General features: G+C 60.0%; 8 protein-coding genes and 1 non-coding gene across 9 annotated transcripts; 4 read left to right on the plus strand and 5 right to left on the minus strand.

Moving 5' to 3' along the window:
- Positions 1 to 921: 921 nt before the first annotated feature.
- VTJ83DRAFT_4592 (uncharacterized protein) lies at positions 922 to 3485 on the plus strand (the record flags this gene model as incomplete). Its single annotated transcript, XM_071011098.1, has 2 exons — positions 922 to 3134; positions 3197 to 3485. 2 exons carry the CDS (start codon positions 922 to 924, stop codon positions 3483 to 3485), a joined length of 2502 nt encoding a protein of 833 aa, XP_070866042.1.
- Positions 3486 to 4042: 557 nt separating this feature from the next.
- On the minus strand, positions 4043 to 5364 carry VTJ83DRAFT_4593 (uncharacterized protein; the record flags this gene model as incomplete). Its single annotated transcript, XM_071011099.1, has 2 exons — positions 4043 to 4728; positions 4821 to 5364. The coding sequence occupies 2 exons, from the start codon at positions 5362 to 5364 to the stop codon at positions 4043 to 4045; spliced, it is 1230 nt and encodes a 409-aa protein (XP_070866043.1).
- Positions 5365 to 5826: 462 nt separating this feature from the next.
- VTJ83DRAFT_t102 lies at positions 5827 to 5900 on the minus strand. Its single transcript has one exon. It is a non-coding gene; the product is annotated as a tRNA-Val (tRNA).
- Positions 5901 to 7939: 2039 nt separating this feature from the next.
- VTJ83DRAFT_4594 (uncharacterized protein) lies at positions 7940 to 9640 on the plus strand (the record flags this gene model as incomplete). Its single annotated transcript, XM_071011100.1, has 4 exons — positions 7940 to 8302; positions 8390 to 8646; positions 8728 to 8844; positions 8935 to 9640. 4 exons carry the CDS (start codon positions 7940 to 7942, stop codon positions 9638 to 9640), a joined length of 1443 nt encoding a protein of 480 aa, XP_070866044.1.
- A 1494-nt stretch (positions 9641 to 11134) lies between these two features.
- VTJ83DRAFT_4595 (uncharacterized protein) lies at positions 11135 to 12073 on the minus strand (the record flags this gene model as incomplete). The annotated part of the gene is made up of 1 exon (XM_071011101.1): positions 11135 to 12073. One exon carries the CDS (start codon positions 12071 to 12073, stop codon positions 11135 to 11137), a length of 939 nt encoding a protein of 312 aa, XP_070866045.1.
- A 1449-nt stretch (positions 12074 to 13522) lies between these two features.
- Positions 13523 to 14467, plus strand: VTJ83DRAFT_4596 (uncharacterized protein; the record flags this gene model as incomplete). The annotated part of the gene is made up of 2 exons (XM_071011102.1): positions 13523 to 13770; positions 13969 to 14467. The coding sequence occupies 2 exons, from the start codon at positions 13523 to 13525 to the stop codon at positions 14465 to 14467; spliced, it is 747 nt and encodes a 248-aa protein (XP_070866046.1).
- A 330-nt stretch (positions 14468 to 14797) lies between these two features.
- Positions 14798 to 16612, minus strand: VTJ83DRAFT_4597 (uncharacterized protein; the record flags this gene model as incomplete). The annotated part of the gene is made up of 3 exons (XM_071011103.1): positions 14798 to 15855; positions 15911 to 15994; positions 16066 to 16612. 3 exons carry the CDS (start codon positions 16610 to 16612, stop codon positions 14798 to 14800), a joined length of 1689 nt encoding a protein of 562 aa, XP_070866047.1.
- Positions 16613 to 18099: 1487 nt separating this feature from the next.
- VTJ83DRAFT_4598 (uncharacterized protein) lies at positions 18100 to 19600 on the plus strand (the record flags this gene model as incomplete). The annotated part of the gene is made up of 4 exons (XM_071011104.1): positions 18100 to 18146; positions 18206 to 18646; positions 18713 to 19087; positions 19291 to 19600. The coding sequence occupies 4 exons, from the start codon at positions 18100 to 18102 to the stop codon at positions 19598 to 19600; spliced, it is 1173 nt and encodes a 390-aa protein (XP_070866048.1).
- Positions 19601 to 20665: 1065 nt separating this feature from the next.
- VTJ83DRAFT_4599 (uncharacterized protein) lies at positions 20666 to 22024 on the minus strand (the record flags this gene model as incomplete). The annotated part of the gene is made up of 1 exon (XM_071011105.1): positions 20666 to 22024. The coding sequence occupies one exon, from the start codon at positions 22022 to 22024 to the stop codon at positions 20666 to 20668; it is 1359 nt and encodes a 452-aa protein (XP_070866049.1).
- Between the last annotated feature and the right edge of the window lie 431 nt (positions 22025 to 22455).

Here is a 22455-nt window from a genome sequence, read left to right on the forward strand (position 1 = left end):
GGCACGCGGTACACAAGAGTTATGCAAAGATCCCCAGGTGCGCGGTAACTACGCAGTACATACTGCGTACACAATCCATGCCCTTGTGAAGCGCCACTCAAATGTGCCAAGCTCGGATGGACGCCCAAGTGGTCCAAGGCAGGTCCTTTTTTATTTTTTGGCTCTCGCCCGCCAGGGCTGCAAGGCTCGGGCTCCGGGCAGGCCGCTGGGCAGGCCGCTGGGCAGGCCGCTGGGCAGGGATGCAGGTGTGGCGGGGCGCGGGGCTTGAGCCACACTGGACCTCTGGGTTGACGAGGCTGATGCTCTGTGGGTGCTCTCTCCAGGCCAGGTTGGGCTGCACAACAATGCCCAACACGCCGATTGGCTCATCGGATTAACGTTAACTGCCCCACCTCCGCTGTTTGCATCCCACCAACCCTCGTCTCGTCATCGGCGGCTCACCCACATTGCCTCCACGACAGCTTGGTCCTCCGCATCAGTTGCCGTCCCCTGTAGCCCCTCTTTCCGAGCCGTCGGCTAGCTCCTCGCCCTCAGTCGGATCTCAGGGTCTTGGTCGGCTTCTCGAGCTTCCCGATCGACAGCCGGGCTCATCGGCGGAATCGACGGCTCTCGAAACCCCCTCACGTCGCCGTTGTTCGAACCACCATGTCCCTGGATCGACTCGGTCACTCAGATATCCTTACTGCCCGCACCGTACGTTTCTTTATTCCCGTGCGCGTGTTGCTGCTGTCTATGCATGGAGTGCGATGAAACGGTCCTGGCCACAGCCGCCCGTGGCCCTGGGCGCGGTCCAAAGCGCCCATCGCAGCGCTATCCCTCAGCTCGCCACAACCCTAGAAGTTTCCACCCAACAACTAACGTCTTGCGCAGTAATCCATCCGTTGGGCCACAAACCGTCCTGCAACGCTGCAACCGTTCACCATGTCGTTCTTCGGTGCCGGCGCGAGTCGCCATAATCCGTCCGCCCCCGGCTTTTCTCATGCCCACGACCCGTTCGCGAGCCTTTCCAATCGCAACGACGACGACGCCGACGCTCTCGAGTTCGAGGACACCTATGACGGCCTGGGCGACCAGCTGGAGGAGACCGGCGACGCCTTCAACGACGACACCTTTGGCGACGCAGCCGGCCCCTCTGGCGCAATAGGCACCGACTTTGATTTCTTTTCTTCGACCGCCAAGGTGGCCAATGTCATCGAAAAGGAGCACCCTCGCTTCGGCCGCCCACATGAGCCCGCCTCCAATCAACAGTCGACGGTGCCAGCTGCCCCGCGTGTCGTCCCTCAGGTGTCTGCTCCGCAGCCCGCGCCTTCGTACGGCTATGGTTCTTCCGCCTCGCACAAACCCGTCCGCACCGGTTACGAGAAGTACAAAGAGGAGCCGGTCGCCGACCTGCAAATCGATGCCTCCCTGTGGGGTGTCGCCCCCAAAAAGTCGCCTCAGCCGGCCCCGTCCGCCACGGCCTCCGCCCAGCCGGCGAAGAAGGTCCTGAGTCTGGAGGAAGTCGAGGCTCAGCTGCGGGCGCAGGCCAAGCAGAAGCAACACCAGCAGTCGGCTGCTCCATCTCCGGTGCCTCTCCAGGCGCAAGCTCACGCTCCGGCGGCGGTTCATTACGATCAGGCCTACCAGTTCCAGCAACACGTCCCGCCCCAGGTTGGTCCGATCCCGCAAGCCGGACCTGGCCATGCCGTCACCATCCTGCAGCGGCCTCTCAACCAACAAGGACCCCCGCCGCAAGCCCAAATCCCATCCGCGCCGCACCCGCTGCAGCACCCGCCCGCACACGTGCAGCCCACGCAGATCTTGCAGAATGCCAATCGCCTCTCCGGGGACGGAGCAAGATTCAATGCGCCTCAGCACCCTGCTGGTCCCATCCCGACGCAACCCGCCCACAGACCGCAGGGCTCCTTCTCTCGGCAACCCCCGATCATCACTCATCCCTCGCAGGTCGCCCAGCTCAACGATGAGGAGAAGGCGGCTTATCTGGAGCAGGAGGCCAAGCGGGCGAAGCGCAACCACAAGATCTTCCTCATGTCCCGCGATAATGGCCTCATGACCCCGCAGGACAAGAACTTTGTCACCCGCATCCAACTGCAGCAACTGGTTGCCGCCACGGGCAACCCCAACGAGCACGGAACCGATGAGGCGCTCGCCGAGGACTTCTATTATCAGGTGTACACTCAGATCCAGGGTGGCCAGCGCCAGAACTCCAACCAGCCGCTCAACAACTTCGCCCAAACCTATCTCTTCCAGACCGGTGGCCGCCAGGGCATGCGCCGTCACCATCGCGGCGGCCCGGAGAACCACCTGCAGCGCATGGAGCAGCAGGTTCAGCGTGCTGTCGAGGCGGCCAAGAACAAGCCTAAAAACAAGCAGCTGGTCATTGAGGGTAGTCTCGGCAAGATCTCCTTCAGCAACGCCAAGACACCTAAGCCGCTGCTCAACATCAAGCGTCCCGAAAACGCCGGTGATTCGAATCGCCCTTCCAGCGCACACAAGCAGGTTCCCAAGACCGGTGATAGGAAGAGCGAGCTCCGCTGCCTCGAACGCATTTACACGACCCTCATGCACATGGAGGACCACGACCGGGCTATGCCTCCGCCTCCGGGCAGTGATGCCGATACCGATGCCGTTCAGAAGTTTGTCGCTTGGAACAGCGAGGCCCAGCTTCTCAACAACGAGCTTTGGACCGCCCTTCGCGTCCACGACCATCCCGAACCCAATCACGTCCACCCCTTCATCGCTCTCCTGTCGTATAGCAAGGGCATGAAGGCCATGCAGCGCATCGCCCGTCATCTCACCCCGGAGCAGCGCACGACCATCCTCACGCTCATCGTTGTAAACCTGGACAGCCTGGAGGTCGTGCGCAACGCCCAGGTGTCCGAGGCGGCGCAGCTGAGCATGGCCATGCGGGAGAACGTCGAGCTGTTTTCGCTGGCTGTCATGTCGACCTTGTTCAACATCCTCAACGAGCTGGACCTGGATCTTGTTGCCGGCATGCTCAGCCTCATCTGCCAGCGCAACGTTGACGCCATCGCCAAGAGCAGAGTCGGCGCCTCCATGCTCACCATGCTCCTGAGCCGCGCAGAGATTATCAAGCACGGCGGAGGAGGCACTGAGCAGGCCTGGCGCGCCTGGTTCGTACCCTGCCCGGTGTTTCACTCGCATCATCTTTGCCTCGCGCTAACCTGACGTTTAGGGATCTCGCCCATACCCGGTTTTTCGATTTCATCGAGCCCACCCTGCCGCACATGTTCCCAGGCCCTGTCACGGCCAGCGATGATGTCTACGTTTGGCAGCTTTTGGCCGCGCTCGGCATCGGCGCTTCGCCAGACCAGCAGCAGAGACTGGTCCTGGCTGTCAAGGACCGCGTCATGGACACGGTGGCGCTCTCCAAGACTCTGCCGCAGGACCTCGCCTCGCAGCGGCTGCAGAACGTGAACCTGTTTATGAGGTCGATTGGTTTGGATGTTGAGCTCCTTCAGTAGAGCACAGCAAATGAAGCAAGGACGACGTAGGGACGCGTAGTCGGGGGCCTTCGCCTCCCTCATCGGCTTGATATAGGTTTGCTGAGTATATACGATTTTATTCTCTCGCGCGGAACGATTTGAGGGGCTAGGATGTTGGGATGGAATCGAATGGTGTGCTGGGTGTTACGATGCGGGCGCAAACCATCTAAGCTCGGGAACGTGGGGGAAAGAGACCCGGCTGCCTCGAAGATGATGATGTTGAAGGCTGCCATGCCACAAGCTCACAGGTGGAATCGAAACTCTTTGCACGATCTAGGACAGCAAGGCGAAGAAGCATATCGAGTTTTCAAAGTGTAGTGTTATGGGCCATGAGTCCGTGGCTTGGGACGTCGTACATGCGATCGGAGAAAACAAAAACACGAATACCCATGGTTCTTCTGATGTCACCTCGGTGAGCGGCTCGGGCAATGTCACCCAAACGCTGGCACGGCATACAACGCCGTTGCACCTTGTGCGGCTTTCAAAAGCCCGTGTTATTTCAACACACGACGGCTCCAAGCCCTCCTTCAACGGCCTCAATCTATCTCCATCGCCGTACTCCTTGATGCCCCTTTCCTAGGCGCCCTCTTTGCTGTGGATTGCCCTGGTGCTCGCTGCTGGGCTCCTGATGGTTCCTCCACCTTGACCTTCGCCTCGCCCCGTGGCCGGGCGTCGCTTGCCAGCTTCACCCCGCTAATGGCCTGCAAAAGCTCCTGTTCCCCCCAATCCGTCTTGAGATGCACCACCTTCTCTATCAGGTCCGCGGCGCTGCTCTCCTCGGCCGCGGATTCCTTTTCCTTGCCCTTGCCCTTGTCTTCGCCGTCGCCGCCATCTTCCTCGGCCGCGTCCCTGTCGGCCCCGGCGGCATTTCCGTGCTGGTTCGGCCGGAGGAGCAAACACTCGTTGTACGCCTCCCAGGCCATCTCGGCCTCGTCGTGGACCCACTCCATGCGCCGCCAGGACTCTGTCTGCACGCGCCGAAGCCGGTCGACGATGGTTTCCGTCGCGACGCCGTCGTTGTCGCCGTCCATGGCCGATTTGATGGTCATGTGGATCGCGCGCGCGGCGGCGCCTCCCGCCTTGTCGGCGCCGGCTGCTCCGCCGGAGGCTCCCGTGGCGGAGGCGCCGCGGGAGAGACGGTCTTGTTCCGTGGCCGCGTCGATGTGGTGCGGCACGGGGCGGAGGTGGACGACGGAGGAGACGGGGGTGAGATGGAGGTTTTCTGGAGAGGAGAAGGAAGAATGGCGGCGGTTAGCAACCGAAAAGACTGCGTTTCGCGGGATTGGGGAGGTTGGGTTGAAGGGAAGCACGTACTGCCCTGGAACACCCCAATCATGTGCTTCGTATGTTTCTCCTGGGCGCTCCTCACGCCGCCAAACGTCTGCGTCCTCAAGACCTTATCCTGCCTGGCCGCCTCGGCCCAGGTCTGCGGGGTGTCGTCGTCATCGGCCGCGGCGGCAGCACGTCGCCCTCTCCCGCCTCCGCCTCCGGCCCCTCCTGGGGTCGCGACAATGTTGAACCCGCCTGCCAGACCCAGGCTGCCGTCTTTCTTGGTCTCCATGGACTTGTGCAAGGCCGTGCCCCAGGCGAGGCCCTTGGCGCGATCGTAGGCTTCGGACGTGTCGATCGGCACGTCGACTTCGTACATGCCTGAGCTGGGCTTGACGCGCAACTCGGTGATGCGGGGGACGCGGAGCTGGGTTGGGTCCTGGGCGGTCTTGGTGACGAATTGAAAGACGACGAGCTTTCGGTGCTCCGGGAGGGGTGGCTTCAGGAAAACGGAGTAGGAGGCGACGATGGGATCATCGTCGTCGTTGGCAGAGGCGGGTGCCCCGGAGGGCGGGTTGGTGTGGGACATGTTTTTGGCTGCGCCGATCGCAGGATATCCTGTTGTCAAGGCTTGATGGTTACAGCCCAATCAAACAATCACCAGAGAAGAAGAAAATCGTGGTGGTCAAGGGAGCCGATGTCAAAAGGAGTTGAGCTAGGTCAGTCCAAGTGTCGAGGTTCAAAGCCAGAGCGTGGATCTGAAAGCTTTCAGATGCCCCGCGACGTTCCAAATTTTAGTGGGGCACTTGGAGAAGCGTGGTCGCCCTACGAGTAGTACGTAACTAGTACGCAGTACACAGTACGCGAGCGCAAGCAGAGATGCAGCAGAATTGTCTTCGTTGATTTGATCCAGAATTTCGCATTGCAGGTGGCACCGGAGGTACGTTTGTCACACTGAGGTTGAAATGTCTCAGTTTGAATGCCTGTTTTTAGAGACCCCCCCCCCCCCCCCAAAAGAAAAAATAATCTCGAGGCAAAAGTGAAAGCGTCTTGATCCGATCCAGGTTCGAACTGGAGACCTTCAGTGTGTTAGACTGACGTGATAACCAACTACACCATCGGACCTTGACATTCGGCAGCCCTTTGATTTGATGCTCATATGATGCAACCCCGGACTCGACACTAGGCAATTCCACACCAAACAGCGTAACGCTAGATCATGGAATGGGGAATGAGCAACTATCCATCCCGGCCCTCTTAGGCAGGTTGTCCCCTACTGACAGAGCTGAAGTAGATGGTCAGTATGCAATTCTCTGGCCTCGATACGAGTTTCCCGGTAGTTCGTTGATGCATCGCGCAGCATTTTGCAATGCTTGCCAGATTCATCAAGTGATACATTGCTACCGCAGCCTCACCGGCCGTGCGGCGATGCGTGGATGCCTCAGCTTCGGAGCTATGTACTATACTGCGTATGTAGAGAGACACATTGGCCATCATTGGAGCGGCTGGAGCTTCTTCGATGTGGAGTGCAGGGAGGGCCTCGGGTTCCCGAGTTGCCGCCGCGCGAGCTGTCCATGGCCGTGGGCCTTGCTAACCGGAAATGCAGGGACCGGGGTTAAGCGGGATGCGCCGCCGGGATTGTGTGGTTGGTGTGCGGGATGTGGCGTCGAAGACGAAGACGAGGGAGAGAAGCGAAGTTGTGAAGCATGCAGCAAGCAGAGGAAAGTAACGGACGACGGTTTCTCTTCGGCCTGTATGTACTGTGTACTGCGTACGCAGTGCATACGCAGTATGCACACCAACTACCGAACTCGCATGTCCCCCGCATGAGCCTTTAACCCTCGTGCACCTCGTTCCACCATCGTCATCGTCGCCCATGACCATGGCCAGATGGTCCTTTTGCCTGCAGGGCTGAGCCCTGCGATCGACAAACAACCCAAGGGACGATCCGATGTAACCAATAGCACTGGTTGTACGGTAAAGCGGTCACGGCTGCCCCCGTCCAACCAGCCATTCTGATACGGCGATCTGTGAAGCCGTTGATACCTCCGTTGCTTTGCTCTCCGGTCTTGCGTGTTGTGTTCTTCGGCTGCAACACCATGCTCTTACCGTTGAATGTGGGTGATCAAGTGCACAGCAACGAAAGAAAAAAAAAGTATCACAACAAAGAGCCTGGCTCACGGTCGGCTCTGATACCATGTTGGGCTAGGTTCCCCGCGGCCGCATCGGTCGACCTGGGTGGACGTGCGCTGCGCTAAGGCTGGAGGAGCAGCCACCAGAGGGGTGGGCGAGGTCGGCCGAGGGGACCCCCCAGGAGAGGGACGAGACGCACTAGTAATTTCAATGCTACCTCTTGGCTACAATTTGATGCGCGCACACATGAAGGCCGGCCCGTGTCATCTCTCATGCCTGCCATCATCCGGAAAAGAGCCACGGGAATGTTGACACCTCTCTCTCCTTTGGCCGATGAGAGGCTCAACAAGAGCAGAAGGAGCAGCAAGACAGATGCAGCGACTCGGGCGAATAGGGGCTCGGCCGCCCCAGTACTGCGTACACAGGCATAGCGACGCTAGCGTTGCGGTGTGAGTCTGAAAGGGCCCAGGCCTGCACCGCCAGACGTCAATGGTGATTCTCACTGGACATCCCACTGTGGGGCCGCCCCGTCTGTTTGGCGACTAGCTCTCCCACCAAACCAAGATGGTGCTTTCCAGGGGACCGGGTCGCGGCGGGACATTGTGCCTCTCTGCCGGATGCGAGTCCAGGCCTCACTTTACTTGGCCGGGGGAGTATAGTAGGAGGTTGATGATAGCAGGGTCCTCTCCCGCGTGGGCTCCCGATTCAGCGCATATCAAGCATGCGGCGCAGCCGGGAGCCGAGTTTCATGGCTTCCTTCAAAGATGGCTGCCCACCCCGTTTCGTGGTCCCTGACCTTTGATAGATTCTTGAACGATAACTAACTAGTTATTGCTGTTTGACTCCATCTCATCGGCGCGGCGTCCTTTTCGTCGAGGTCTGACCGTGTCTACTTGAGGTCTACTTGAGATCATTGCCCAAGCCCGCCCCCACCACCAAGACCCACGATCACCATGGCACATTCGCCTCGCCCGAACCGCCTCACTACCTGACAGAACAAAGAAGCCAATGCGCCGTTAGCCGTTCTCTTCATGGCCTCCGAGACCCCCGAGGGAGGACCCGGGCCCCAGGCCGGGCCGGCGCCCAGTCTGCCCGGCGCGCTTGGCGCGCCCGACGGCCCTCCTCCTTCAACGGCCGATCTTGATCACGACACTCTCGGCCCAAACATGCTTGCCGCCGCCGCCATCACCTGGACCATCGCCCTCGTGTTTGTGGTGCTGCGCTTTTACACCCGCATGCGGATCGTCCACAAATTGGGGCTGTCAGATTGGACTATCCTCTTGTCTCTGTTGGCGGCCGGGGGCTACTGCGTCGCTCTTGCGGTACAGATCAGCCATGGCCTGGGCCGGCACGTTTGGGATGTTGACCCAAGCAGCTTTGTGGCCATTAACATGGTGAGAGGACTACCTTGCTCGTCTGCAGCTCATGCCTCCTCCCAGAGGCGCGGCAAGCAGCAGCCCGGCTAATCAGCTCTCTGCCAGGCCTGGTGGTTCACCCTCTTATTCTACGTTCTCACCCTCTCGCTCACAAAGGTTTCCATATGTCTGCTGTACCTCACCATCTTTACCTTTGAGTGGGCTCAACGCGCCGCCTGGGTCGTCCTCGTCCTCGTCGTCGGCTCGAACCTCACTGCTCTCGTCAGCACCGCGACGTTCACGATCCCTCTAAAGGCGACCTGGGACCCTGCCGTCGTGCCACGGTTCCGCCAGAGCCCGGAGATTTGGTGGGTCAACACGGCGTAAGTGACCGGAAGCCCCTTCTTCCCGAACCTGCTGGAGCGGTGGGAAAGGCTGACGTTGTGTTTCTCCTTGCTCACCAGGCTCGCCATCGTGACCGACTTCCTCATCTTCTTGCTGCCGATCCCGTTCCTCGCCCCGTTAAAACTGCCATTGCGGCAAAAGGTCATCCTGGTTGGCGTGTTTGCCATCGGTTTTTTGTAGGCAGCCTCGCCCTCCTTTGCCCCGTCCGCACGATCCAGCGAGCAGCGTCCGGATAACTGACTTACCTTGCACCCCCTCCTTCTCAGCGTGTGCCTCGTCTCCCTCATCCGCCTCTCGATCCTCATCAGCGTCACGGAATCCGTCGACCCGGATTTCACCTACTCGCCAGCAAAGCTGACCTACTGGACCATTATCGAATCCCACACCGCCATCGTTGTCGCATGCGCCATGACGTTGAAACCTCTCGCTGCGAAGTTCTTCCCCGGCTTGCTTGGCGTCCGCCGCGGGTCGAATGGGAACGGACCGGCAGGAGCCGGAGGAGACTCTTTCAAAGACGATGGGAGCGGTCTTGGCGGCAGCGACCCGCCGCTTACGATTGGGTCGAGGCCGACGAGGCCGTTGCAGGTCGCGGATGGGCAGCATGAGCATCACCCGGGGGTGGAGGCGGTTATGTACGGGACCGCGGAGAGCGGGTTGTCCGAAAAGGACGCGGACGGGAACGGCCGCGCGAAGGGGTACAACAAGTTGGTTTTCGGCCTCGGTGCTAGGGACCAACGCTCGCACCCTTCTCTCGCGGGGAACGATGGCAGGAATAGGAGGAGCCTGGGAGTCGGTGGTTATGACGACGGAACGAATGACAAGAGGAGGATTGGCCCGGTCCGGATGCCATCGACCGAAGGCAACAATGCCAGCGGCGACATGGCACCTCCATCGCCTGCTCTGGGAGATGGTGCGTCTGAGCGGACGGACCCAGATCTTGGGAGGGTAGCCACGGCGCGGTCCATTGGATGAGGCAATCGCCTTTGGACGAAGGCCGCGGTTCCTGGCGGTGATACAAAAAGGGCTGTGTGGGCGGATTTGGTCAAAAGGTCCAATACCTTCGGGGCTTCTGGAGTTGTTGGGTTGATATGTTTGATAAATGGGTGTTTGGGTGGGCAACATTCATGGGCCATTAGTTCCCGGGTGGCATGGATTCTGCTAGGGAACGGGTGGGAAGGGCACGGATGGGACTCAGGCGTTGGGCATCATGGTTTCTTGCTTTCTTGAACCTCTGGTATGTAGTGTCTTTTGCGATATCCTCGGGATGGATTGGTATCGACAGATCGCAAATCTCATGACGTTGGATCAATCAGGCCGACCATCCTGATGGATGGTGTGCACTCTTGCATGGATGGATCCCCTGCAACATGATGACAGAGGACCGGTACTGTCATAAGGATCGGCTCGCTCGACCCAAGATCCACGAGATCTCTCATGTCCCTGCAGCGGTGCGATCCAGCAGGGCCTGTTGAGAAGCATGACGCTGACCCCTGGCTCATGTCAACGGCAACCGGGATCGCCACGCGGATCGCTAATATGCAACAATACCCCTTGATGCTCTCGCTGCCCGAACCTTGGTCAACCGTGCGAGTCTTGTCCCGTCATCTCGCCGAAATAACCTGGCAAGGGCGAGATGAGGACGCTCCGAGCGCCTTGCCGGCGGGAGGGTGGGACAGACTGTTCAGGTCACAAGGTGTGAGGGATCCTGAGTGGACGACACCATAGAGGACACGGCGGACGGATGTGCACTATTATCCCAGGGTTTCGGCATCTTGTTTTGGCTGTCCGTCAACGGGAATACCACTTGTTACCTCTTCATCTCATGGTCAGCAGGAGGCCCATACGAGAGAGGCTTCGGACAGTTGGTGCTCTCACGGGGCAGTTGGTATGTGCAGCCCGTATTCCACAAGCCTTGTTGTCTTCTTGGATGTGGTCATTGCGGTGGAACGAGTGAGCACCGAAGCCACAGGAAGAAGGGCAATATGCTGACTCTCGTTGTGAACCGTGACGTCGAACTTCAACGTTTTGCCGAGCCGGACGCCGAGGAGTGCGAAGACCAAGACAGGTTCAGGTAGTCTACCGTTACACTATCTCCCATCAACTACCCTATATTGTCACACGAGACAGAGCCTCAGTTCCCAGGCACTAAACAACCAAACCCCAGGGTACCAGAAAAACATGAGAAAACCCTTATCCCTTTTGTATTTTTTAATACCTCCGCTGATGAACAAGAAGAAACCAAAAGACAAGATCGCCGCCCCCATCCCCTGCCGACATGCGTTGAGAAATCAGCGTAATGTTCAAACATCCACCCATATATGATTCAGGTCGGCACTCCTCCGGCAACTGTCTCGCAAGGGAGCGGCAAAGATACAGAGCAGAGACCCTATGCAACCCAAGCCAACCCAGAGCAGGGGCATTTATCCGCGGATCGAGAGCACCAATCCCACGGCCTCCACGTTCTCCTTACCAGCCCCGGCCGGCCATCTTCTCCTCCGGCTTGAGCCCCGCATTGCTGATGCCCTTCATCGCCACGCCGTGCTCGATGCTGGCCTCGATGAGGGCGTTCTTGTCGGTCCAGTTGGCGACGGCCTTGACGATGGCGCGGGCACGCTTGAGGGCATGCTCGGGCGACTCGGCGTCCTTGAAGATGCCGCTGCCGACGAAGACGCCGTCGCAGCCGAGGTGCATCATGAGGGCGGCATCGGCCGGGGTCGCGACGCCGCCGGCGGCGAAGTTGACGACGGGCAGGCGGCCGAGCTCGGCCGTCTGCTTCAGCAGGGCGACGTCCACCTCGAGCTGGCGGGCGAGCTGGGCGATGGCCAGGTCGCCGCCCGCGGCGAGGGCGGCCTTGGCACGGGCGATGTCGGCGTTGACGGTGCGGATGTGCTTGACGGCCTCGACGATGTCGCCGGTGCCGGCCTCGCCCTTGGTGCGGATCATGGCGGCACCCTCCTTGATGCGGCGCAGGGCCTCGCCGAGGTTGCGGCAGCCGCAGACGAAGGGGATCTTGAAGTCGGTCTTTTGGACGTGGAACTGGTCGTCGGCGGGGGTCAGGACCTCGGACTCGTCAATGTAGTCGACGTTGAGGGCCTCGAGGATCTGGCACTCGGTGATGTGGCCGATGCGGGCCTTGGCCATGACGGGGATGGTGACGGCGGCCTGGATCTCGCGGATCATTTCGGGGTTGGACATGCGCGCCACGCCGCCCATCTTGCGGATGTCGGAGGGGATGCGCTCCAGGGCCATGACGGCCACGGCGCCGGCCTCCTCGGCGATGCGGGCCTCCTGCGGGGTCGTCACGTCCATGATGACGCCGCCCTTGAGCATCTGGGCCAGGCCGGCCTTGACGGTGAAGTCATCGCTGGCGTTGCCGTTGACGTCGGGGTGGAGGTTGGTGGCCATTGCGAAAGCTGGAAGGGTTTCTTGTTGGCGTTTGGCGTGAACGAGGCCGAGGGATTTGTGGCGAGATGCAGGAGAGGACCTAGACGGTGGGCTGCGGGGTGGTTCGGGGTTGCTTCCTCCCTCGCTGGTGAGACTCACCCGAGGTATCCAACGGCAATAATATATGTTCTGGACGGGACAGGCCAGGGACCAGACGGAAGATGGGAAGATGGAATGTCACCACGCCCTTGGAGGTTTTCCCTGACGGATGTGCAACCCAAGGAGGAAAAGAAGAGCAAGAGAACCCCTCGGGCTGCCCCTCCAAAAAAACACCACAGTGCGGCGCACACGGTAAGGTCGGGGCGTCAGAAGCTACCCGCCATGTGCCCCGCCTCCGAACCGGACCCCCGGCAACTGGATGGCGGGGCAGGTGGATTGCGCCATGGGGCCAGGAAACCCGCGGGCCTGCTCCAGAGTCGAGTTGGAAGAATATTTATCAGGGGAAGAGCATTCCATTGTGAGCGAAACAACACACGCGGCCGGCTTGGTTGGACACGAAAACCCATCCTCAGCTCCCACGGGACGCGCCCCCAATGCGGCATGTAGCATCATGGCTACGCCCTGCCGGTGACCGGCCAGCAACGCCTCGTCGCACGATTCTCGGCCGTTGTTGGCTTCACCCTCGGTGACCCCACGGTCATCCTTGCTGAAGATATCGTAACGAGTGGAGCACGTGTAGGCCGTTCTAACTTTAATTCCATGCCGTTGTAACCTCCCCGTCTCGCACGCACAGTGCCAATTCCGGAGGGAGGGGCAGGATGATATTTTTTTTCTTACGCTACTGAGATGGCCACCCGTGCGAGGGAGGGCCGATGTGGTTGAAAAGGCAAAGGGCACGAGGCGAGGCATTTTGCCGTAGCTAACCGGCGCACACACCGGCTCATCCCGTCGTTGGCTGTCGCTGGATGCTCGCTCCCTCTTCCCTACCTACCCAGCATTTGGAATCCTCGGAATTCCCGGCGCTGCCGACTCAATCCGGGTTTCCCAGCGTATCCCAGGTCCCAGGAGGTTCAGGTCCGGCGGGAAGTGGATACGAAGTATAATATAGCATTGCCTGCTGTGCTTAGCAGGTCGCTGCTCCATTTTGGCCCCAGACAGTGGCGATCCGTAGGGAACCTCCGGCTCGCAATCATCAATCATCAAGCTGGGACGTCTGTCAACTCGGGAGTGGGCTGTCCAACTGCCGTTTTGAGCCTCTTTTTATCAACAAAGGAGAGGATCAGATATCTTCCATACGATCACACAGCATTACGCCGGGACCCGGATAGAGATATCCATCCAACCGTGGGTGCATCAAGCATACCTGCACTCCAAATTCGTCTCACACACACCCCTCGCCCAAAAGAATTCCAGGAGGAGGAACCCATAGGGACAAGCAACCCCCCCCTCCCCCCCTTGCCCCTTCAAAAAATGACGGTAAGCCAAACCATCACCATCGGCGTCCTCGCCCTCCAGGGCGGCGTCGTCGAGCACCTCAACCTGCTTCGCCGGGCGACCGCGCAGGTGAGCCCCGCCATCGAGTTCGCCCTCACCGAGGTCCGCACGCCGGATCAGCTCGCCCGCTGCGACGCCCTCATCATCCCCGGCGGCGAGTCCACCACCATGGCCATCGTCGCCCGCCGGCTGGGGTTGCTTGACCCCCTGAGGGAGTTTGTCAAGTATGTTCCTTGCCTGCGCCCCCCCCCGCCCGCGGGAGCTCCCCTCGTTCTTTTTCTCCTCAACGGCCCTCCCTCTGCCCTCGTCATCTCCGAGGTTTCGAGGACATGCATGCTGTGCATGCTAGAATCCAGACGAATAAGAGAGAAAAAAAAAAACAAGGCTAACACGAGTCCCTTTCCCCTTCTTTCCTACAACAGAGTCCAAAGGAAACCCGTCTGGGGCACCTGCGCCGGCCTGGTCATGCTCGCCGAGCAGGCCTCGGCCGTCAAGCAGGGCGGTCAGGAGCTCGTCGGCGGGCTGGACGTGCGCGTGCTGCGCAACCGCTTCGGCACGCAGCTGCAGAGCTTCGTGGCGCCCCTCGAGCTGGGATTCCTTTCCGAGGAGGAAAAGGAGGAGAAGGGCAAGCCGGCGGCGCCGTTCCGGGCCGTCTTTATCCGCGCGCCTGTCGTCGAGGAGATCATGGCGGAGGAGGAGGGCGCCGGCGGCGGGAAGCCGCCGGTCGAGGTGCTGGGGGTGTATCGGAAGGGGGACGCCGAGGCGGAGGGCAAAGGGGATATCGTGGCGGTGAGGCAGGGCAATGTGTTTGGAACCAGCTTCCATCCGGAATTGACGGGCGACGTGAGGATACATGTGTGGTGGCTGAGGCAGGTTGTGGATTCGGCGAGGCATGGGAAGTCGATTGTTCAGGGGGCTTGAGTGGGCGGATGAGCGGTTTCGGGAATGGAAGGAAGCAGCAGGGAGGCCCTTATCCTTGGGTATGCGGTGTTCCAGAAAATAGATCTCTCTCGTCCATGACCATGGTGGTCTGTTTCGTCACGGCATGGTGGCTTTGGCGCCGCAGATATTCAATCAACTCTCCGTTCCACTCTGTCATTGCACGGTCCAAGAAGAAGACGCGAGCAACACCAAGAAAAAGAAAAAGAAAAAGAAAAAGAAGAAGAAGGAGAAGGAGAAGGAGAAGAACAAAAACAAGAACAAGAAGCCGATGCAATGATGTAGGGGATAGATCATACGGAGATGACACAATCAAAGTCTTGCGCCGCCGTCGTCATCGTCGTCATCATCATCGTCGTCATCATCGTCATCATCATGATTATCACCATCGTCGCCCATATCACTACCGGTGCCACCACTGAGGGCTCTCGTTGACGCCGAATCCAGGTCGGCTCGTGCCGGCTGTCTCCCGGGACCGATTACGTCCTGGTTCGCTGCCCAGTTTCCGGCCCGGGGCCCTCCTGCCGCCTGCGCAGCCAGCGCCGATGCTCTGTCCCCGATCACGCTTTCGGTCAAGGCGGTGCTACCCAGAGGGTTGGACGGCGTGTCGCGCGAGTCGTGGCGGCTGCGCGTGGAAGAGCGATCCACGATGGCTTTGACCACCTCCATGCGCAATTCCGTCGTCATGCTGTTGAAGATGTTCTTGCGGATCCGGACAGCGCCTTCGCCTTCTCCCGTCTGGGGGTCGGGGACCCGCCAGTTGTAGTACAGGTTGCCGTGTGTATCACGACACTTGACCCTCGCCGGATGGGCGTTGAAATAGGCGTGGCACAGGAGGCACGTGGGCTTGCTGGAGCCAATGTAGGGGCCGAATTCGGCCTCCCCCCAGAAGCGCAGCGGCCCATCGCCGTTGCGGTCGGCAGCGGCGCGCGACCGAAGCACCCAATCCAGCAGCAGCACCTCGGCGTGCACGATGGGGCGGAAGCGGGTGCGGTGCGCCTGCTGCCGGATATGATTGTCGAGGCCGAGTTCCTGCAGGCCTTCGATGTGGTTCAGGAGCGCCCTTTTATCCGCCATGCCGACGGGCAGCGTGAGCATATCCTTGGCCTTCTTGTGCGAGGGAGGCGGCGACTCGAGGGGCACGCTCGAGGCTACCGTCTCCACGTCAAAGTCGACAAACAGGGCCGGCCAGAGCTTGCGCGCCGTGAACAGAACGCGGACCGCGATGAAATACGAGAGCAGGCGGCCGATCGCGTGGCGCACTTCCCGCCACGGGCTTTCCGGGTCGGTGAACTGTTTCATGTACTCATCGAGCGCGGATGCATAATGCGTGTCGATGGCCTGAAGCAACGACTCGGCATGGCGGGCAACTGGGCCTGTTAGCCACCTGGAGACCCTTGTTTCGCCTCAAAAGGCTCCCCTTACACTGCTCGTGGTCCAGTGGCGAAGCGCGCCGGGCGGCGTCGACGAGCGGATACAGTTCCCTGAGCGCTGCGGCGGCAGCAGTACCTACAAAGCACGGCGGACCCCGTCAGCGTGCAAGGGGGTAGAAGCTGCGGTCCAGCCTTGGGAAATGTCACCTTGGCTGCTCCCATCCGTCGATGCAGCATAGCCGATGCAGAAGTGAAGCCGGTTGTTTTTCAGCAGCGACTCGAGGTAATCCTCGATCCGGGGCCGGTTAAAGGCCAAAACCCGGCGCAGGATGTCCGATGCGATGGGCGCGCGGGCAATGCGGTCGGTGACTGCCTTGTCCCTCGCGCGACCGAGAATGGAGAGGATGTCGGTCAGGTACCTCTTGACGGTTTGGAGCTCGGCCGCGGTGCGCTGATTCGAAGCCACGCAGTACCTGATGGTGCCCGAGTCGAGGACCGTGACGGCGCTCACGGTAGGGCCCAGGGGCTGCTTTGGCCGGCAATCGCAGACCTGGCTGAGCTTGTTGAGAAAGCAGAAATAGGTCTCCCGGTTGGACCTGAATACCGCGCTCTCCAGGTCGGGTTCTGAGAGGCGATTGTCTTTGCGGTAGACATAGCGGAGGCCGTCCAAGAGAAGGGCAAGGTCATAGAAGCGCTTTCGGACGCTGTATTTCAGACCCGTGGCGTCTTCTTTCTCCCTGGTCTGGTCTGCCATTGCCGGTCGCCGTGGTCGATGCCGATGTCGATGCCGCCGTCGATGCCGCCGCCGTCGTTGGGCTTGCGGGCCTTTTAGGTTCCCATGCGGTTGGTGGGCACAGCCAAGTCGCCCCGCCCCCGGCCGGCCGCCGGGCAAGCGGCCGCATGCAAGGCGAGATGGGATGGCGGAGCGCAGACCCAACGGAGCCAATGGCGCCGCCAAGGTCGAGGGCCTCACCCTCCTTGGCACATCCTGGTACTTGTCGCCGAATCTGCCCCCTCCTCCCCCCCCCCCCCCCCCTCTTCTCCCCTTCCAGATTGGCAAGTTATGTTGCTCTCGTTGCTTTGGAATCCATCTCATCTTCATCACCTCAACATCATGCCGCCGAGGGCATCGCATCCTATCCACAGGACCCTGCGTCCCGGCGTGGCCACCATGTCCCTCCGCTTCGATCTCGCATTTCCGAGCGCAGGTGACGCATTGAACCGATCCTCCGTTTGACGATACGGCCTTGGCCGCGACTCGACCGCCAGGACACCGTGCAGCAGCAGAAACGCTGTTGGCTGTTGGAGAGGTAAAAGGCAGAGAGAACCAGATGGAAGGTAGATACATGAACCAACGAGCCAACCGACGGCGAGGCACACTTGTAAGCCTCTGTCTCTGTGGATGGCGGCTTCCAAGTCGACGAATAGCCGAGATGAGAAAAGTACGGACGAGAGAAGAAGAATGACGAGGCCCTGGACGTGAGGTTCTGTCTTTCTCTTTTACTTGCTGGGGACGGTTCGCAGCCTTGCTCCTGTTGTCGCCAATCACAGCCTTTTCGGACAGGTGGACTTATAAGTGTACACGCTAGAGTGCCTGCATGGCCCCGTGGCGGGCCTCACAACAAAAGTGGAGAACGCGTCCTGTACACAGTAGGTGTACTGCGTAACGTTGTTCGTTTAATAACTAGGTGGCAGGCCTCACTGCGTCCCCTCTTGCAGGGGCCTCAGCCCCCGACCTCAACGCTTCGCTTGGCATCCTCCATCCGCTGTCTGCCAGAGAGCGGCCATGTAACTAACTACTGCGTCCGGGTCGGCGACGCGCAGCCAGACAGCCTGACCACCGGCCCAACCGGCTCTGTACATGCCTGCCTCCGTTGATCTCCCAGAAACGCCGAGATTTGGCGTTGCGGAAACGGTGGGAGGGGTATTTGAGCCACTTTTACGGCTCCCTGCCCCGGCGCGGCGCCCACATTCTCTGGTTCCCTGTCCTCTCTTCTCCGCCCGAGACGGTCTTGATGACCCGCCAGAGACATCCTTTGAAGGCATCAATCTAGGCTCCCACCCCCCCCCAAACGATCGCCTCCTACTGTCACACGGGCACGGCTGGTGATTCCGTATCTCCACACTTGACGCCGGGGGTGGGGATTCCACAGTCTCTTACCTCTCGACGGGGCTCGCTGCCAGCCCAGCCCCCATCATCCCTGACTTGCCAGAAACCTCGCGGCTTTGCCGAGCTGACGGATGATCTCTGGCGCATGCTGGGCTTCGGGCACAATGATGTTTTACGAGTAAGTTGCCGCCAATGAGTTCTTCCCGACGGGGGAGCTGACGCGCAGCTCGCCCAAAGCGTTGATGTGCGAGATGGCGACTGGTCCTCGGGGCCAGATGCCACATCTGAGGTCTCCGGAGAGGATGACCCCATCTTCTTCGGGGATGATACCAGCCACCAGGGTTTGTTTGGCATGATGGGGCTTAACCACGCGGCCGTCGCACCGGCTTCGTTTACGCCGGGTTCGCCGCCCGTCCAGATGCCCCCTAACCTGGCCGTTCACGACGGCACCGTAAATCCCAGAGATCTGGCCGCCTTTGGGCCGAGCTCTGCGGAGCGGAACGCCCTCGGGCTGGGCGTTTCGCTGGGAAACCCTGACCCCTACGGAATGTTTTCAGCAGCATTGGACACCCCCAACCTGGGAGATGCCAATCCCTGGAACGGGGGAGCTACCGTTTCATTTGGAGAGCCCGCGGTAGACATCCTCTCTCCCACCTCCTTCTTCCCTGATGCCCCCATGTCCGCAGTGGCACTCTCTTCGAGCGTGCCACGGTATGAACATTAGGCTTCATCTGACATGGGAAGCAATGCGGTGGGAGAGGTTGTGGAGGATGTCTCGGAAGGTTCTTTTGATGTTACGGGATCCGCTTTCTTTCCTCCCGAGCCCGCGCGGGGACCGGGAGACCATGGTGGCGTTGGCACCACCGTACCACTCGATAGTGGCACCGACAGTACGGCCACATCCTTCCTTACAAGCTTTGTTAATCAATCACCGGCTCCCGAGCTGGTCACTTCGCACAATGCTCTTTCGATGTCACCAGAAGAGCACGGCGTTCCAGACACCCCCCGTTCCGGCCAGGATAGCGACCGCTCAACATCACACACCGGCCAGCCTGGAGGGTTGAAATGCAATTTCCCTGGCTGTGAGAACAAGACGTTTAGAATTCCGTCCAAGCTTCGGTATGTCACACCCCTTCCCACCCCCCCCCCCCCCCGGCTCCCGTCTCCTCCTCGTTTTTCATGCCCTCTTCCACGCCATCCCCCGAACCCTCCCTGCAAACCTACCCCCGTCGACTCAACGAGCCGGACTTGTTGTGCATATCCTCCACCCCCACGCTCGCTGGCTGATCACCAACTCCACTGACCGGTTTTGCAACTTTCAGGAAACACAAGAAATACCACATACCCTCCTTGCCCTGCCCTCACTGCCCCGAGTACAAGGGCGCCACGAAAAAGGAAGTGAACCGCCACCTGCGCAAATGTCACGGCGACCTCCCAGAGGTGCGCAATAACCGGTCCGTCTGGGACGAAGAGGTCCGCTGCCCGGGCTGTTCCGAGAGGATGCGCAAAGACAACTTCAACAGCCGCCACAAGTGGACCTGCCCCAAGATGCCGGAAAGCCATGCTGCGGGGGGGGACGGGATACCCGCCTCGCCCCCGGGCTCTGGTAGGCGCCGCCGGTCCCGCGGATAGCGGAGGGCGGTGCTTCCAGAGAACCGCATGCCCTTTCCATGGGGCATGATTGGGGAGCCAGGACTTTTGCTCTGAACCAATGAATAGATCGCTTCAAGAGGGCCTGCATATAGTGTATGCCTTGGATCAAGCATCGGGGCATCAAGGCGGGCGAGGTGGGGATGGGTGTCTTTCTCGGCCTCGGCGTCACGGCCTCGACCGTACCGGTGTGTGGATGGGCTTGTGGCTGGGGCATGGAGGAATGAATGAGGGCGGGTCGGACAAACGCTACCCAATAATGGCTTGGACCATGGTGTGTGGTGTGGGTGGAAGGGGTCTTTCGTTATTACCTCGCAAAAGACGCATGGTGTCCGTCGCTCTGGGGTAAGCTCAGCCCTGTGCTGTGCGCTGTCTCGGCGATGCAACCGTTGTTTCGTGTGCGTTGGAGCGTTTTCTCATACGGGGTTCGCTATCTTGGACAACTCGGGTGGTCTGGCTATGTTTTCTGTTCTCTGCCGCTTTCATTTGGTTGTTCCCCGGATCCTGCTTGGCGCTCTCAGCATGGCATTCTTGTTTGATTACATTCATTTCTAACTTTCAGTAGGATCTGTTATCGCAACGCGCCTGTTGACCTGATGCGGCTTTCTCGAAAAGTGAAGCCTCGGTGGAACGTCACCAAGGGTGGTTGTTGATGATACGTGATATTGCCACTCGCTTGGAGACTTTGCTCGACGTTGTAGAACTCTTGTTTGGGCATAGTCCATTTATGAGCCTTGGGTGGACACAGTCTGTCTAATTACGCCTGCGCTTGACCTCGACACGGTGTATCTACGGAAGAACTTTGCACTCACACAGTCCGACTAGTCATCTCGCAGCCAGGCCATGGGGGGCCTGGGCTTGGGATTAGACTATTACGTTCTTACAGAACACAGAGAGAACACACAGGAATATGCCGAGCCGACCTCCCTCTTCTCAAAGTTCGGTCGTCGCTCTCGCAATTTACGGATAGACGACATGAAACTCAACACCCCCCAGACCGACATCCGCGCAGCATAACCATCCGCCCGGCCAAGCCATTCCCCTTCTTCACAGCTCGTCCCCATCATCATCCGACTCCATATCCGGATCGGGCACCTGCATATCCGGCGGCAGCGGCGGCAGCCTCTCGATCGGCTGAGCAGGCGGCGGCGGCGGCGGAGGCAGGTGCGACGCCGGGATGATGGTGTACGGCACGTTGCTCGGCAGCCCCTGCGCGGCGGCGGCGGCGGCCGCCTTCCTCTCCTCCTCGCGCTTGATCTTGGCGAGCATGTTGCGCACGTCCGTCTTCTTGACGTACTGGTACTTGTCCCCAAACGAGATGCGGATCCCGATGGTCAGCTGGCGCAGGTTAAGCTGGGCCTCGCGGTGCATGATCATGAGCCACCGCATGCCGTCGGCCTCGATCTTGCGGAACTGCGCGGGCGCGTCGGCGTTGGGCCCGCCCATGAAGGGCTCGTGGTTGTGCTCGGCGCATTGGACAATGACGTGCCACTTGTCATTGTACGGCCAGGCCTTTTCCCGGATGGCCTTCATGCGCATCGGGCAGCCCGTCTTGGTGGACTTGGTGTTGCGGATGCCCTTGCTGGTCGACGTGTAGTGCTTGCCGCCCTTGGCACAGCCAAGGTTGTAACGCCGGTACTGCCCGTCGGCGTCACGGTTCAGGGAGGAGATGATGACAATGGCGTAACCCTGGGACTTGGCGAAGGCTTTGACGTCCTCGCGGAGGTCGTCCCACGTGTTGTAGAGCCGGTCTTGAGGAGGGGGAAGGAGAGCCATCTGGCCCTGGTGGGTTTGGGGCTGCGGAGTCTGCTGGGGAGCGGGTTGGGCCGGCTGGTAGCCCAGGCCTGGCTGCCCTTGGTGACCCTGCTGGGGGGTCGGAGGTGCCGGGGCAGGCTGGGGCGGCAGTTGTTGGCTCTGCTGCCCTTGGGGCCCTTGGGGCCCTTGGGGTTGGTGAGGCTGTTGTTGGTGTGGCTGGTATGACGGCTGCTGCTGAGATGCCTGCGACGGAGCAATAGGCGCCATCGACAACTGGGTGTATTGAGGAGCTTGCTGCTGTTGCTGCTGTTGCTGCTGCTGCCGCTGCCTCTGTTGTTGAGTTTGCTGGCGCCGCGCGTTCTGTGTTGCGGGTGTCCGCTGCTGTTGTTGCGGTTGCGGCTGTTGCGGCTGTTGCGGTTGCTGCTGCTGCTGCTGCTGCTGCTGCTGTTGTGGTTGTTGTGGTTGTTGTGGTTGTGGTTGTGGTTGCTGTAAAGGTTGATGATGTTGCTGCTGCTGTTGCTGTTGTGGTTGCTGTTGCTGTTGTTGGAGGTGCATCTGTTGTGGAGGTTGCGGAGTGTGCAGCTGGTGCATTGACGCGTACTGCGTCTGTGGTTGTTGTGGCAGATGAAGTTGATAGCTTTGTTGAGACATCTTGACTATCTACTCGTTCGCTCTCTCACGCCGTCAACGGTGTGCATCCTCTCTTGTGTAGGTTGAAGATGAGAATGCAGGATGGTGGGCCGAGAGAGCTGAAACGGATATTTGGCACCAGCCGACTTTGTGACATGCACGTGGGGCTTCAGCTATCGGCACGTTGTGATCAGGGACTGGCAGGTGTCACCATATGGCAGCAGCTGGTGCTCCCGTTGCGTCTCGCTTCACGTTTTGAGAGCTCCATCTCGCACAGTCCCAATACCGACGGTCTGGATATCCTTTTCATGAGTTGTCCCCGTCTGCCTTCCCGCCCGGTTTCATTTCGAGTGTCTTCCATCTTGTCGACCATTACTGTGCCTACTGGTTATTTTCTTCTCACTTGGCCCTCTGTAATTAAACAAAGGATAAGAAATTGAGGTGACCATGTG

The sequence above is a fragment of the Remersonia thermophila genome, chromosome 4, assembly GCF_042764415.1.
Source record: "Remersonia thermophila strain ATCC 22073 chromosome 4, whole genome shotgun sequence".
NCBI lineage: Eukaryota > Fungi > Ascomycota > Sordariomycetes > Sordariales > Chaetomiaceae > Remersonia > Remersonia thermophila.